This window comes from Plutella xylostella, chromosome 22 (genome assembly GCF_932276165.1).
Source record: "Plutella xylostella chromosome 22, ilPluXylo3.1, whole genome shotgun sequence".
Taxonomy (NCBI): Eukaryota; Metazoa; Arthropoda; class Insecta; order Lepidoptera; family Plutellidae; genus Plutella; species Plutella xylostella.
In genome coordinates, this window is record NC_064002.1 from 930820 (window position 1) to 946472 (window position 15653).

The following is a 15653-nucleotide window of genomic DNA, read 5'->3' on the forward strand; positions in this document are numbered from 1 at the left end:
ACTTATGGTATATTAGAAGACGTGTTTTGACTGAAATTGCATTATGAAAATTTTAAAGTGTCACGGTACTGACGATACGTAGAAAACCGTATAGCGTTGGCGCTAACGCTTCAAATAACAGGCAAGGTGCATTTAAGGTGAGCGTCCACTTATCAGTATCGTAAGGGGCAGAGAAACCTGACCCCCCTCAGAAGCATTGTTACTATGAGAGGGGGGTCAGGTTTATCTGCACCTGACCGTACGTACCAAACGGATTTTCATAAATGTACGGAGAAAAGGCGTCGGCATAGCCACCAACCCGCAGTAGGCCAGCGTGGTGGACTAGGCCTAAACCCCTTCCTTCATTGGAAGGAGACTCGTGCCCCAGCAGTGGGGACGTAATGGGTCGTGATGATAGCCGATGAAGTGGCCGTACAAACAATGATGAATGCGATGCGTCCGTTGCGTACGAACGAAGCCGAAAGATGGACGCTTACCTTTACTCCTCTTGCATGGATATAAAATCGATTTAACTTTAAACAACTAACAGTCTATTTGACCAATTCGAGCATTCGTAAATTTCTCTATTACACTTATAATATTTTTTTCTATCTATAAGTGTCAGTCTCGTCTAGATCTCCAACCATCCTCAAGTATGCTTAGATATGGAATTTAAACAGCTAAGGGATACAAAGGAAGTGAAATTCATTATTCCATACCCCAAGCATATTTAAAGCCTATACTTTTAATTTTGTTAGTCATTATTTGTCAATATCTTAAGCTTTTTCGTAAAAAAGTATTAAAGTATTCATCGCATTCGATATTTAAAAAAAAAACGAAAAAATAGGGCATAAGTATTCTGGAAAAGTATGGAAATTTAAATATAAGATCGTACGTTTTGAATCAAGCCCACATTATTATTTTATAAACCGATTTGCCTTGTTCATAATGTTATATCCATCATACTCGGTATAAACTGAACACGATTTTTAGCATTGAAAGTATACATTTAAAAAGTAGTGTAAAGATCTCTGTACAAAATCTGGCAATATTTAAAGATTGAAAAGTAAAAGTAAATTAGTTTTTATAAAAGTTTTGTATACATATAAAACGCCATAGTTGGCTTGCTCTGTTCAGTGACTAGTTATTCGATATTGCATTAGGCTGAAACATAGAAGCCTTTTGCTGATATTTATATACATTTTGATTAGCATTCACATAACATAAACAAATTAAATCATCTAGGTGATGTTTTTATATGTGTGATATAAATTGCTTCAGTGTTTCTGTTAAAAATAGGCTAAGATAGAATTGCTATATTTTTCAAGATAGTTAATAGATAACGCAAAATACTGCCCATAAGAGTACGCTTTTGATAAAAGCTGCAAATACAAAACTTCTCACATAAAATGCCTTGATAGGGAGATGTAAGTAACATCAACTTACCAAAAAACATTCACCGATTGCCGCATTTGTAGTGTAGGTATAACAAAATACAGGCAGCTTTCAATTTTATGAGTTAACTGAGCTGAGAGCACTCGCGTTATTATCACATAGTTTATTATCAGTCACATGCAGAACTAACTTCTGCATTGGGTCTACAATTATTTTAGATTTGTCTTCTTTCGATTTATCCTCCTTACTATCCGATTTCTCTAGTGAGGGGCTAGACTTATTGTCAAATACTGGAAAGAAGTCATACTGCTTACCGTTGCTCATTTGTTTGTTCTGTTCGGCTTTGAAGTTCCTAATCTTGTCTTCAGGTTCGCTGCTGGATATCGTAATAATGTTTCGTTTGGAGAACTCATCCCAACCGTCAGTTGTCTTACCGTGAACTGTGTTCCATTCTTTTCTGAACGATGTTGACGGTTTTGTGGTCTCCCCTGACAACTTTTGCTGGATATCATTGATTTGATTGTGGTTTTCTCTTGTGGAGACTATTTGACCGTAGACGGGGGTACAGTAAGTCGTGTCGGCATTTGTGGTGGCACCCCTGTTGTCTCTTTCTGTGTGGTTTTGGTTCAGTTGGCAGTTGTTCATGCCTGAGTCGAATTCAGACTTCTGTCCGGCGTTCAAAAGTATCTGTTTGGATGATTTGACGATCCTCTTGTCATTGTTTGGGTTTTTTGTTGGTGACATGTTCTCAGGTTCTCTGCAGTTTCGAAGGTTGTTTGAGTTTTCTTCACTGGCGTCTTCGTTGCCGATTCCGTCGATGTCGTATACCTGTAAATGGAATAGGATTAAGTATTAAAGTATGAAAAAGTGTTATATTGTCACCAATTAGCTCCAAAAACCACCTGATACCAGTAGTATTTCTGTCACATTAAAATGGCTCCAAAGCGATCAAGGTCCAACATGAATTGGGTACTAATCCTATCCTATCTATGCCTAATGAGATGGTCAATGCCATTCATCAATCAACAATAAGGTCTTCGCACATTATAACAACTCCATGCCAACGCGGCAGCAACTCTACTCACACTCTCGATGAGTAGTCAACTAGTTGATCCACCCAATGGTCACTAGTGAACAACGCGGTGCAAATTTTGACCAAGGAAGTGGTCACGCGTCAGTCGCAAACGCATAGTTGTTGCGTGGACGACGTGTGGTCATTGCGTGACAAACGTGTCGGGGTTGACCTTTAGTGTACAATGTGTAGACCACTCGTTGTACACTACTTTATAATCATTTTTTGAAATTAAACCTTGAACATATGACACAGGGCTTAAATATCAATGTCTAGCATAGAGTCGAGTCGCCAGTGAGTTGTTATAATGTGCGAAGACCTATAGAATAACACCCCTATATACCTTTCTGATTCAACATGAATTTAGAAGAGTACTTATGTATGTACATGTTTTATTTAAGTATACTTACTATTTATATTTCGGTTTGGTATGACTTATCCTATGTCCCTATGTCCCTGATGAGGGATAAGAGGATTTCATCATCATCATGACTTATCCTAGGATTCACTTGACAAATACACTCACGAGCAATGAAATAATTCCAGTGACAAAATCAACAAATTACTCCAAACCAGAAAAAGCTATCTTTCTCTACCTTTCATTTGATGTTGACATTTTATAAGTGGAACATTTTCATTGCTCCTGTGTGTATCATCACAACCCATTACTTCCCCACTGCTGGGTCACCTTCCAATGAAGGAAGGGTTTTAGGCCTAGTCCCAGTAGTGTGTGTATATTACAATTAAATTACCTTATACATAACATCCTGATTCATCCCCTTCTCCCGTTCCCGCTTGTTCTGGACAGCAAGCCACACATCCTTCAACTCCCCGGCCAGGTCGCGATCCCGCAGTATGGTGGGCTTGCGGCTCAGCACCAGCCCCGGGTTCATGGCCTCCACGAAGTCACACAACAGACTCACAAGGGCCTCTCGATCCTGGAATTGTTACAGGGTTTTGGTAAGAAGGCTAGTAAAAATTACCATGTTCCTAATCATAATACCTATTATGTGGAACAGATATGAATGAAATGAAATATTGTTTATTTGAGTAGAATTCTACAATTACTTGTCAATAGTCATAATATTACTTAAAGATTTAACTTCCTAGATTATGTATATCTCCTACCACCCCGTTAAGAAAAGAGATGATGGCAATAAACCTTCAGTCTTGGAAATCCAATGTTTCACAATAGACCATATTAACCTGTGCTTTTGTGTGTGCAATGGTATACTGAAACAGCCATTGTCCTCCTACTAAAAACAAATCATATCTGATTAACCTTACAAAAAATATTCAAAACTTACACTAGGATTAATAGCATTTTTTCCATTAGCCTTCAGGATGTCCGGATTGACCATCACCGCAAACACAAGCAACGGTGGGCGAGTGCTGTTGGGCCCACATCCTTGAGGGACCTGTAATGAGCAAGCAGATTTCACAATTATAAACATTTTAATTAAAAGCTTACATCCTGGTTACCAGAAACAATAGATTTTTAATTGTCTCTGATTTCTTGGGATGTGAGGGGTTAAATTCACATAACTGGTGTGGTATGAGAGGTACATAAGTAACTAGCTTTTGCTTCACTTTAAAAGGTTTTTCCATGGTAAATCGTATATATAAAAATGAATTGCTGTTCGTTAGTCTCGCTAAAACTCGAGAACAGCTGAACCGATTTGGCTAATTTTGGTCTTGAAATATTCGTGGAAGTCCAGGGAAGGTTTAAAAGGTAAGAAAGGTAGGGTAGTGTAGGGTAGTGTAGGGTAGTGTAGGGCAGTGTAGGGCAGTATAGGGTAGTGTAGGGTAGGATAGGCTAAGAGGCGGTATGAAGTTCGCCGGGTCAGCTAGTATGGGATAAAAATGCCAATGTAAAGGTATATGCCAAATTTAATAAAAACACATCCCACTGTTTTCCTATAAAAGAATAACCAACATTGTTACTTTCTTTCATGTTTATAATTAGCAGTAGGATTAACACATTTGTTAAAGGAATTTGTTCAGAGGGCATTTTTGCATAAACTATGCCATGCTGCACCCTTGCAACTTTCAAAATACTGTCTCTGTTTTATGTGAAAGGTTGACACACTTTCCAATAACATTATAAATTTACTAGTGTGGGTTTGTGTTGTTTATTTATTAGCACAAGTCAAACCCGAGCACCACAATACATGAACAATTTCTAAGAAATTCCGTAAAGGTAATACATTAATTCCACGAACCTGCATGCCGCCGTAAAGCGGTATTGGGTCCGAATACTGCTTCGGGTTCGCGATCTTCTGCCATCCCAGCACGTTTATAAACAGCTTCTCATTGGAATCCTTGATAGAGTCCTGTATACACATGTGTGGTTGCGGTGGATTTTTGAACTGGCGAAACGCACGAGAACTTCGCACGAACTGCACTGGGGGAGTCCGCTCTGGAGGGCTGTGATTTTCCATCATAAAACTAATATAACACTAGCACTATTTAACAGATCGTATAAATTGTCCACCAAGAAAACACCGATAAACGAAGGAAACGAATGACATTTCTGACAATCCAAAGTTTATTGAACTCGCCCGCTCGCTACCTACCTTCGACCATCTTCGTGTTTGATTTTGAAAGAAACTAACTAAGCTAAGATATCAACAAGTAATGGATTTATTTTCAGTAAGTTTATTATTCTTGCCTATTCAACCGTGTACACTTTAGATTAGAAACTACAAATCTTTCAACAAAGCAAATCCTCGAGAAAGTAAAAAACACTCACGGGTGGGAAAGAGATAGAAGATTTTAAAGTTTTTAAAAACAGAGTAGACGGTGTTGTCAGATTATGGTCCCGGTTTATCACCAAATTCTTTTTCTCTCAGAATAATAACTTGCTTCATCTATAGTCTATGAATCATTCATGATCATGATCATAGTGATGTGCAATCAATCCAATATGATCCATCTCATCACAGATTGTAGTTACTGTTAGTATGTCATCTTATACAAAAATAATGCCTAGAAGTTTATCAAAATCCTGTTCATATAATATTATACCTACTAACTACTCGTATGAAACGCTTTTATAGAGCACACTAGCTGTCCCCGCGCGCTTCGCTTCGCCTTAAAAAGTTTTCCCGTGGGAATTCCGGGATAAAAAGTAGCCTATGTTCTTTCCCAGGGTCTAGACCGTATGTATACCAAATTTCATTCAAATCCGTTCAGTAGTTTTGGCGTGAAAGAGTAACAGACAGACAGACAGACAGACAGACAGACAGACACAGTTACTTTCGCATTTATAATATTAGTTAGGATGTTAAAAAATTGTGTATAGTATGCCGAACGAGGCCAGTGTAATCACTTACTGCCAGTTTCAATAACTCTATCTATCCGTAGCTATTAGTTTTTTTTTCATAAGATTTTGACAGAATGCAACTTTTTATATAGCTGACTTAATTTTAGGATGTATGGCTTATAAAATAAATGAGATTATAAAAAAAACTTTTTATATAGCTTGATTAGAATCGATGATTAGATAAATATACAGTCAAACTATGAAGTTCTGACATCAAAGAATGCGATTTTGTTAAGACTTTTTATGATCATCAGTTATTTAACTACTTATATTACTTTAACATACATTTTAAAAATAAAATACCTACCGATTGATCATGGAATTTTGACGGATTTGTCGTTTAATAAATATAACAGATCGATTAAATACGATCTTAAACAATTACCTAGTTAGGTTTAGGATCCTCTTCCGTTTTCACGACTTTATAGTTGGACTGTAGTAACTATCAGCTATCGATAGATAGAGTATTGAAACTGGCTGTTAATGTTAATCACGCTATAGGACATAGTTATACTACCTGCTTCTATGCTATTTAGGTACCTATCTAAGTTTATTTAATTTACATGTAGGTCCTACAATCTAACATGAAACTTCTAGCTGTAAATAAAAATCACAGCATTCACAATCATATAATAAAAAAATTAAATAAATAAAAGCATTCACAATTTATCACGTTTAAAAAAAAATAAGGATAATTAAACACGGTTGTCGGTTGCCATTTATTATATTTACTAATACCTACCTTATAATATTACGTAGGTAATGCTAAAATAACCATACAATGTTTGGTGTTTTTACCTTTATTAATAGTGACGTCACTAAGTGGGTACCTCTACCTAATATACAGGCTGGCTTTTGCAAAAGGGGAATCTCTGAACAAGTTTTAGAAATTCGGGAAATATTGTAGGTAAGTAGGTATTACTTCTACATCAAAACTGAATTTAGAGTGTCATTACATTACTTATAATAAACCAAATATGTATGTACTTTATTTACTTTCTAAGCAACGTGTAATAGCTGTAAGCACCTTTCAGGATCTGTAAGAATAATACAATATTAATAATTTTATTTAAAGAACAAAGTGACTTAGTTAATATATTTTAAAAAATAGTTGGCTGTATAAAGATAATAGAGCGCTATGTTAATCGTTGTTAAAATATAGTATGAATGGAAGGTAATACCTACCATCTGAGTCCAAGTTGTTCTATGGTTGTTACAAACTTTTTTGGCGTATTCGTTTTAAAAAGTAAGTAGGTAGTTACGTCATTAACTTTAGAGTTTTATAAAGTACGCCATTAACATTATACTCACAGTTATGAATGTAGGCAAGGTGAGGTACGTGAAAGGGCCAGCTGTAAAGAATATGGTTTTGTTCAGTTGTCCGGTAAGCAGCAACAGGCTTCGCTGCTGTTTCGCAGACGTCTTCCACCAGTCGCTCTCATATGGCCCCAGGGTAACGCGTTCACTCTGTAATTACAAAATTTCAATAAAGTTAAAGTGAAACAAGTTTTTTTTGTATTATACCAAATAATATAATAGTGAAGTAGGTAGGTATTTACCTACGTAGGTAAAAACTTGCTCCCGAAAAACGTGCATAAGGAATTTAGGTCTAAATTTATTTGTTATTGTACCTTATATAGAACGTCATTACTGTGCCAGCAGTACATGAAAAGCTGCACTGTGCCAAATACTAAATATTCTGCCATCAGTAACTTCTGGGTCGCACTCCTTGCTGACTGTAACATAAAAATTCAGTTGTTCACATTCATAGGGTAACGTAACGTACCTTGGGACGCTTGTACCTCGGGACATTGATTGTATTTAAAAAACCGGCTAAATAAATACAATAAAATTCTACCCTAGGAATAGTATTTTACTCGCTTGGCAAAACTAGTGAGTCTCGTGATCATACCAGCATCGAGTGTGTGTTGAAGACAATATGAAGTTTTTTGGAGTCAAAAGTAGCTTTTGTATAGTTTTTTGTGTTGCTTTATCTCATTGAGGCATGCTCAAAATAAAGACATGGATGTCACGTATAACTTTTCAGTTATTTAATTTTATGACATGGCAATTATCTGAAAGATTCCTATTAATTAAAAATAAAGATATTTAAATTTTGGTAAAATATGACTTTTTTGTACCTTGGGACACGATTAAATTTGTACCTTGGGACACTGTTTCCTATGGCTTTGTACTATGGAAAATGCAAACATCTAAATAACGCCTTATATCTCTGTTCTTATTAGTGCCAGAGTGAAACTAGACAGAAGAGAGATGCAGTAAATCAATAAGAACAGAGATATAGGGCGTTATTTAGAAGTTTGCATTTTCCATAGTACAAAGCTATGGGAAACAGTGTCCCAAGGTACAAACGTGTAACGTACCTTGGGTCAAAACAAGCATTTTTACTTTTATCTTAATTTAATAAAATGTGGCCACACTAAAGCTCTAGCACAAATACTAGTGATAATAGATTATATATCCTACCGAATAAAGAAAATTTCACATTAATATCTTAGTTGTACGCTGCGATAGCTTCATTCAAAGTTGGGGTAGTCGAAAATGTCCCTAGGTACGTTACGTTACCCTACATAGTATTTTTATTTAATTTAATTTATTTATTTCAGACATAAATGTATGTCTATTAAATGTTTGTAACTACCTCAATTATTTCAAAAAATAATTTGAAAGTGCTACATACCTACGCATAATTTTACTAATGTAGAAATCTTAGAATTTCGTAAACGGTCCTAGTGTATAGTCACAAAAATGCATCACCTTCAGATTTATTCCACTAATTTTATCAAAAAGTGTAATACCTACTTAACAAAAAACTTACCGTCAACTGGAAGGCACTCGCGCACAACATCAAAGAGCACATCACCACATACAAGAACATTACTGGTGATAACATAGAATTGAACATCCTGGAATACCTGTAATATACAAAAACATCTTAAAATTAAGAACAAAATATTATAATCCCTCAAGTGATTGATCAATATCATTCAAAATATTTTAATCATAAGCATTTTTATTTAGGCACCTACTCTATTTTTACATAGTGACTGTAAATCCGGGCTCCTACGCGCCTACCTACTTACGTTGTATATTACTTATGATGTTATTGTTATTTACACCAAGCTAGCATGAATCGCAATGCTTAGCTATCTTAGTATTATTTTCATATAAGTACCTATTTAATCATAATTTTATAAATTTGGGGGTGAAATTTGTCGATGGTTGAAGGTTGTTGCGATGAAAAATAAGTTATCGATAAAAGTTCAAATATAATAAAATTACAATATAATATTATACATTACAATATTATGTCATCTGTATAATATTATATTACGATAGGGATATTCAGAAAAAGGTCGATGGTTAGGTGTCTACTGGTATATCTTAGATTAAATATTCACGTCTTATTAATTTACGTGAGATTGTCGAAAAAAACAATACCTAAGGTGGTTAGATAGTGAATAATACCTACCTACATATTAACACAGTCATTATATTCACTATTATACTACACTATATTTTATGTATTGATTATTATTTCATTAAACTGGAAACTCATTACTTTCATTGACGGCAGAATGCTTTTAGCATTAAGCCCACCCATTGTAGGTACTTTTATTTGTAATATTTGTACAATAAAGAGTAAAATAAATAAATAAACTTAAAGGTTTGTTAAATGTAATGTGGAAAATGCCGTTTATACTTTATTCTCATGTTCAATATACTTAATTATTTTTGCAAGCGTTCAACTTGTTACAAATGAAGACTGCAATTTTTACTAGTGTAGAAACATGGGTTTAGATGATTTGACCACGGCGATGTTTGCCTACGTCATTATCAGTGATACTGTGATCGAATAAAAATAACTTAGGTAAAAATCTAAAAGACGTCTAGACGACGTCTTTTTTGTCTAACATACAACATTTTTGACAACATTTAGCTAGGTACATTTTATCAGTGTACATATTGTTAACGATTTGCCACATTTGACACAGTGAGCAGGTCTATACTACATACAATACAATAATGACTGCAAATATTTAAAAGAAGTTAGATTTTAAATCTAGAGACTACCTTAAAATTACCGTACCTCGCTCAAAGGATAAGCATCGCCATACAGCGAGGTAACGCGGCCAGCGTCCTGGGTACCCTACCCGACAGTGGCAGCGATCTGGCCAGCATCTTCCTTTTAGTTTAATTTTATATTAGTTAGTTTCCGTTAGTGATTAATAATTATAATTGTATCATGTATGTAAGTATGTTTTTTGTATAATTAGGAATCGATTATCAGCATTAATGTGATTATTCTCAATATTAAATAAATAATTTTATAAATTTAATATACTCACCTTAAAATTTCACAAATATATTAAGATATCCACTATCCAACATAAACAATACTTAACGTGATTTTACCCGTGAATTTAACGGTGCATCAGCAGTCGATTATCCAATGAATTTTGTGTCCCACAGAACTTTTTGAGATAACAGTTCATGTGTCAATTGACTGTGGATGAAATGTTTCAGACTCAGCTTCTCCTTGTTAGATTAATAATATCATATGTGGGGACACACGGCCATCCGATCCCAAGCTAGGCAGAGCCTGTGATATGGGTATCGGACAGCTGATATATCTACATAAATTCATAGATAGATAGGACTAGGAGCACCCAAGACCCGAGTACAAATATCTGTATTTAAACAAATATCTGCCCCAGCTGGGAATAGAACCCAGGACCTTCGGCTCAGCAGTCTGGATCACTAACCACTGCACCAGTCGCCCGTCAAAGAATCGATTAGCTGATCATGGTAATAATATTTTTCTGAACTTACCTAAGCAGAAGAACATGGGCGCGATGCAAGCGGAGAAACATTTGACTAGTTTCTTCATCACTCAAGCCTTTTTCCATATTTCCAAATATGCCCTGACATCGTAGTCGCAAAAGATCAATTTTACCACCGAAAAACACCATCATTACCATTGCACTCACATCAAATGCAGCCATTGTCCCTGCCCCGTAAGCACATACGAACACGTGCCACGCAATTGTGATCCAGCTTCCAGGGTACTCATTTTTATTAAATGGCACCCAAGAACTGAAGATATGTTCGAAATTGTCGCTCAACTCTGATGGGTCGATATTCTCAATGTATGTCTCTGAGAGGTGTTTTATAAAGGGAGTGGTTACCACAGTTATAAAGGTGATGAAAACCAATACCCAGTAGAAATAAGTGATCTTCCTGCAGTATTTGGTATACGATTTGAGAACTGAGCTGCGCTGAGGATTTGTATCATCCCGTTCTTCCTTGTCTGTGGTGGTGATGTAGTTGATCACTTCAACCCAGTTTTTCTGCCATACCACGCATGTATTTGACTTCACAATACAAACGATGCTTAGCATTGATATTTTTAGATTTGTGAGCACAAGGTCCATATCCGATCGTATCACGTATAGTTCTATGTATTGCGTGATGACAAAAAATGTGACTATTTCATGTAATATTAAATAGCAGATTTTTGCGGTTTTATCTTCGGGGAGGATCATTCCAATCTTCTTAAGCATCCACAGGTTAGGAGCCAAAAGAGGATACCGGGGGTCCTCTAAACTTTTCAGAAATCTACGAATCATTTTTAAAACGTTAAGCTCTCGTGAAGTATTTTAGTAAAGTGAAATAAAATTTTATTTTATCACCCTTAAATAGTATTTTAAGTAGGTACTTAAGTACTAGCGAGTAGCGTGTTAAAATTAAGAATAGCTACAAGAATATAGAAAAACAGTGTATTCAAATATTTTTTTAGGGGAAGCAAACACCTGCTTTGATTTTGGGTATTTTTTTTGTTTCTTGCTCAGCAATTTAAGTAAATACTACCTTAACAATATTTCTCCCTTTTTTTGTAAAAAGAAAATGTGATCATACCAAATTTTCATTGCTGGTTTGACCACTTAGTACTGTATTTACAAAATCATTGTTTTACTTATTTAAAATATCATTTAAGGAATATTCTCATGGTTTGGTACCGTAAATATTTTAAAGAAATAAGGGAATGAAGTAAAAAATACGTACTTGATGGGAGGTAATATTTTGGATTTTGCTACAGCCTATATAGACCTAGGTAAGTACTATTACAATACACTCACTTATTCAAATCTTACTAGTCACTTTGGCCATCTAAAATGTGTTAGGTATTTATTATTTTTCGTTTGATTAGGTACTTCCGCAATTTTATCACGATCTTTGGTTATCTACTTATACCTTTTCAAATTAAAAATTATTGTAGGACAGTACCTACCTACTAAGTTATCAAAATAGGTAACTTTTATACTTCTTAAGAAACTTTACCAAAATCAACAACGAATCCAAAGAAATAGATTACCGACAGCATACCTACTTAATAGTAAGATACTTAGGTAGGTACTTAAAATCTAAATGTAGTTTTTTTACTATGCAGAATACGTTTATGTCATATCGATATCGCATAATACATTAGTATCGATACAGCTCAATCCTTATAGAGTTCTCCAAATAAACTGTCATGTCATGTTACATTCTTACCACCAACCCCTAATTTTGATGTCCCCTATTATACTCGTTAAATGTGGGTGGGGCAGACACGTTAGGGTGGTACGGTCGGCATAGGAATAAAAAAATAATGAAGTCATCAAATGTAACAACTGACACCGAAAGAAATCGTTCGGGTAATTATAGGGCAATAGCGTTTTAAAAATGTTTTACCGCAAAATGCATTAGCTATTAAAATAACCTATAGCCTTATAAAAATTTAACAACAGCGTTACTTAGCTTACTCCAGTTTCGCATAAATATGTATTAGATATTATGTTAACGTCCACCAACCCGCACTTGGCCAGCGTGGTGGACTAGGCCTAAACCCTTCCTTCATTGGAAGGAGACCCGTGCCCCAGCAGTGGGGACGTAATGGGTCGTGATGATTATGTTAAGAATATTATTACATATAGAACGACATTTTGTAAATAATTTCTTGGACTAAGGTAGGTAGGTTATTCAAAGATTGATAATTCAACAACGGCAACCCATAAACTTACATCGATATTCTTGAATTAGCACTTTTAATAGTACCTACATAATATCAGCTTCTATTGATAATACCCATTAACTACTACTTGCTGTGATTGGTTGCTGTTTCTGCAGGAATCGTTGTAGAATTTTTCTATGAATAAGGTAGCCCCCTTACCTATACACTCAATGTTGCCACAGGTAGATTTTAAATTTGCCGCCATTTTCTTAGGACATCTTTAGCTGGCTAAGCTCTGAAATTGAATCAAGATCCAATACTTACTAATTAAATTTAAATTAGTTAGTTTATATTTAATTAGGTTACTTTAGGTTATCCAATTTTTTGCATAAACCTTATAAAATAAATTTACTTACTTCCCTTTTGATTTGTAGTCGAATCTTCTCGTTAGAAAAGTTCTTACACTGTGCTTGCATGTTCCTTGAGCTGAATCATTTCAAATCATAGAGCTAAGTTGAGCGAGTCACTGAATGAAACATGGACATCACTATGACTATTACAAACGTCACTGTGTAACTGTCAAAAGTGAAGTGTCAAAAGCAAATCAAAACAATAACAAACAAATACAATTTAATAAACAAACGGCAGTGCCTATTTATTCTAGTATTTCTAAAATGGTTACTTGTGCTGTTTCTACATGCAAGAATACTTCAGCCAAGATATCCAAGAATAAAGACGGAATTACTTTTCATAGGTTCGTGTAAAACCGATTATACCTAGGTCACCTTTCGTGCCTGACTAAAAAAAGTCAAGTACTGTGTTTTTGACCAGTGCACCGGCGGAAATAGAGGATTGCTGTAACTTTATTGTTTCTGTGTGTCTTTGCCGATTTCGAAGCTCAACGGGTCTTCGAAACGGATGTATTTTTGTATGGGAACTTATGTAGTTCCATTAATAGACTGTAGGATGCCTAAAGAGGATAAGGACATGATAACATACAGTCATAATAAGTCCATCTTTCTTGTCTTGTTTGCTATTATTACGATACACTTTTCATAATGCAAGTATTTCCTAACTATGTAATGTATTTCATAAATTTTAATTCTAAACTCCTAAATATATTTCCCTCACTCCAGATTTCCAAGAGATGAGGATCGGAGACGAAAATGGGAAGTGGCGGTGAACCGAGAGGGCGACTGGTCAGCCACTTCTTCCAGTGCTGTTTGCTCGGAACACTTTGATGCCAAAGACTTCTATTTGACTGAAAGTGGACTGCGGAGATTATCGCTTTGTGCAGTGCCTTCTATCAATATCTCGGTATGTGTTATACTTAGTTATTTATTTAAACTCTTTATTTTACATTTCGCAACACAATGTAAAGAATATGTATACAAAGGCATACTTATTGCCTAAATGTGTTCCAGTCTAGGTACCTTAAAAAGTAAGGAAATATAAGTTGATCTAAAATCATAAAAAAATATTCTCTACAAAGATTTTTAACTACACATAAAGTTAGTAGGAAGTAAACATCAAACATCACAGAGCTCGGAGCTTGTACTATTAGCCAAGGTTCTATTCTGAATAGAAAATCAAAATCAATCCTTTATTTGTGAACATAGGTAATGTATGAATAACAGGTGTTAAGTACAATATTAAGATCTCTATGTTCTATCTGGTCACAGATGTACAAATCATCATGCAAATCATGCACACATGCTTTCTTCATAAGGAACCTTGTTGTTTGCTCTATGATTGTAAATTCTACTCTAAATCAACCTTTACATGAATATGATACCCACTATTATACCTATAGCACTTTATAAGAACTTTGTTTCACCAGATTATATATTTCCAATTTCATTTCAGCCATGCCAACCAACAGAGCCGACTATTTGCAAACTGGATCCCATTCAAATATCATCTACCGATACTCCTGAAGTGATTGAGCTGAAGCACAAAGTACGCAGACTGGAGGTGATTGCAGAGAACCGACGGAGACGCCTCAACCTCATGTGGCAGAGCAAAAGGCGATTGAGGAAAAAGGTGGACAGGATGAAGACCTTGATCAAACATTTGATCCAACATAAAAGAGAAAAGGATATTGATAGATGAGGTTGTAAGAGCAGAGCAAGTGTCGATGTTAGTAAAAGGAAAAATGGAAGAAGATGATGTAGAGAAGCTTTGCTCTGGCTTTCTGGTGAATACCATTAAAAAAGTTGAATGGTAAGTACTTCTATGAGCCTGCCTACATATATAAGTGTAATTTTCATGAAAGTTCATAAATCAATATTTGTAAATTGAGTAGGTAACAAAAGTTAACATAAAACTAATGTTGCTGAAACAAGGTGTGTGTCATTAAATAAGTTTTTGTGCCATATAAATTTTAAATATAGGTAGGTACCTATTTAATGTTATGTCTCATTACCTAAGTGCATACATTGTATTATTATTTAGGTATGTCGTTACTCTGATATTAATATGTTATAATGTATCAGTGGAATAATAAGTGAAATATGTGGCAGATGGTAGACTAATATAATAAATTTTAATTTTAAATTGTGAAACTTAATTAAAATAACATGAATTTTTCAGATTAAACTACCTAGAAAGGCCATGGATAAAAAGTCAATTTCTTAATATTTTAATTAGCAATAATAATAGTATGTACATAATGTAATTATTGTTAACGACTGATTAATATTAATTATATTTTTAAAGTAATAAAAAGTATACTATACTAATTGTACCTATACCTACTGTCTTTATTTATTTTTATACTTATTACAAAAGAACATAATTATGGTTTTAACTAAGGGCAGGCCACTTAGGTAGTATGTTATCTGCATCATGAAAAATAATACCTGCAG

At 34.9% G+C, this 15653-nt stretch overlaps 3 protein-coding genes across 4 annotated transcripts; 1 reads left to right on the forward strand and 2 right to left on the reverse strand.

Annotated features, from left to right (window-relative positions):
• Positions 1-385: 385 nt before the first annotated feature.
• On the reverse strand, positions 386-5225 carry LOC119690413. Its single transcript, XM_038105406.2, has 4 exons — positions 4669-5225; positions 3754-3864; positions 3199-3384; positions 386-2202 (listed from the first exon to the last, which is right to left on the reverse strand). Exons 1-4 carry the CDS (start codon positions 4888-4890, stop codon positions 1492-1494), a joined length of 1230 nt encoding a protein of 409 aa, XP_037961334.2. The 5' UTR covers positions 4891-5225; the 3' UTR covers positions 386-1491.
• Positions 5226-6457: 1232 nt separating this feature from the next.
• LOC105382113 (odorant receptor Or2) lies at positions 6458-13309 on the reverse strand. 2 transcript variants are annotated; one of them, XM_048629055.1, is made up of 6 exons: positions 13203-13309; positions 13006-13081; positions 8611-8707; positions 7403-7507; positions 7083-7238; positions 6460-6808 (listed from the first exon to the last, which is right to left on the reverse strand). In XM_048629055.1, the coding sequence occupies exons 3-6, from the start codon at positions 8695-8697 to the stop codon at positions 6764-6766; spliced, it is 393 nt and encodes a 130-aa protein (XP_048485012.1). In that variant the 5' UTR covers positions 8698-8707; positions 13006-13081; positions 13203-13309; the 3' UTR covers positions 6460-6763. The 2 variants fall into 2 exon arrangements, with proteins under 2 accessions (XP_037961335.2, XP_048485012.1); XM_038105407.2 differs by lacking the exons at positions 13006-13081; positions 13203-13309 and adding an exon at positions 10626-11993 and having other exon boundaries at positions 6458-6808.
• A 55-nt stretch (positions 13310-13364) lies between these two features.
• On the forward strand, positions 13365-15418 carry LOC105382112 (THAP domain-containing protein 2). The gene is made up of 3 exons (XM_011551941.3): positions 13365-13540; positions 13923-14103; positions 14653-15418. The coding sequence occupies exons 1-3, from the start codon at positions 13461-13463 to the stop codon at positions 14896-14898; spliced, it is 507 nt and encodes a 168-aa protein (XP_011550243.3). The 5' UTR covers positions 13365-13460; the 3' UTR covers positions 14899-15418.
• Positions 15419-15653: the final 235 nt, after the last annotated feature.

Coding starts and splice junctions, on each gene's coding strand:
- LOC105382113 (XM_038105407.2), bottom strand. CDS start 11,422: ATGATTCGTAGATTTCTGAAAAGTTTAGAGGACCCCCGGTATCCTCTT. Junction 7,508..8,610: donor CGAGTGCCTTCCAGTTGACG/GTAAGTTTTTTG, acceptor TTTATGTTACAG/TCAGCAAGGAGTGCGACCCA. Junction 6,809..7,082: donor CCTTGCCTACATTCATAACT/GTGAGTATAATG, acceptor TTATTCTTACAG/ATCCTGAAAGGTGCTTACAG.
- LOC119690413 (XM_038105406.2), bottom strand. CDS start 4,890: ATGATGGAAAATCACAGCCCTCCAGAGCGGACTCCCCCAGTGCAGTTC. Junction 3,865..4,668: donor CGCTTTACGGCGGCATGCAG/GTTCGTGGAATT, acceptor TGCTCATTACAG/GTCCCTCAAGGATGTGGGCC. Junction 2,203..3,198: donor ATCAGGATGTTATGTATAAG/GTAATTTAATTG, acceptor TTCCATTTACAG/GTATACGACATCGACGGAAT.
- LOC105382112 (XM_011551941.3), top strand. CDS start 13,461: ATGGTTACTTGTGCTGTTTCTACATGCAAGAATACTTCAGCCAAGATA. Junction 13,541..13,922: donor GACGGAATTACTTTTCATAG/GTTCGTGTAAAA, acceptor CCCTCACTCCAG/ATTTCCAAGAGATGAGGATC. Junction 14,104..14,652: donor TGCCTTCTATCAATATCTCG/GTATGTGTTATA, acceptor ATTTCATTTCAG/CCATGCCAACCAACAGAGCC.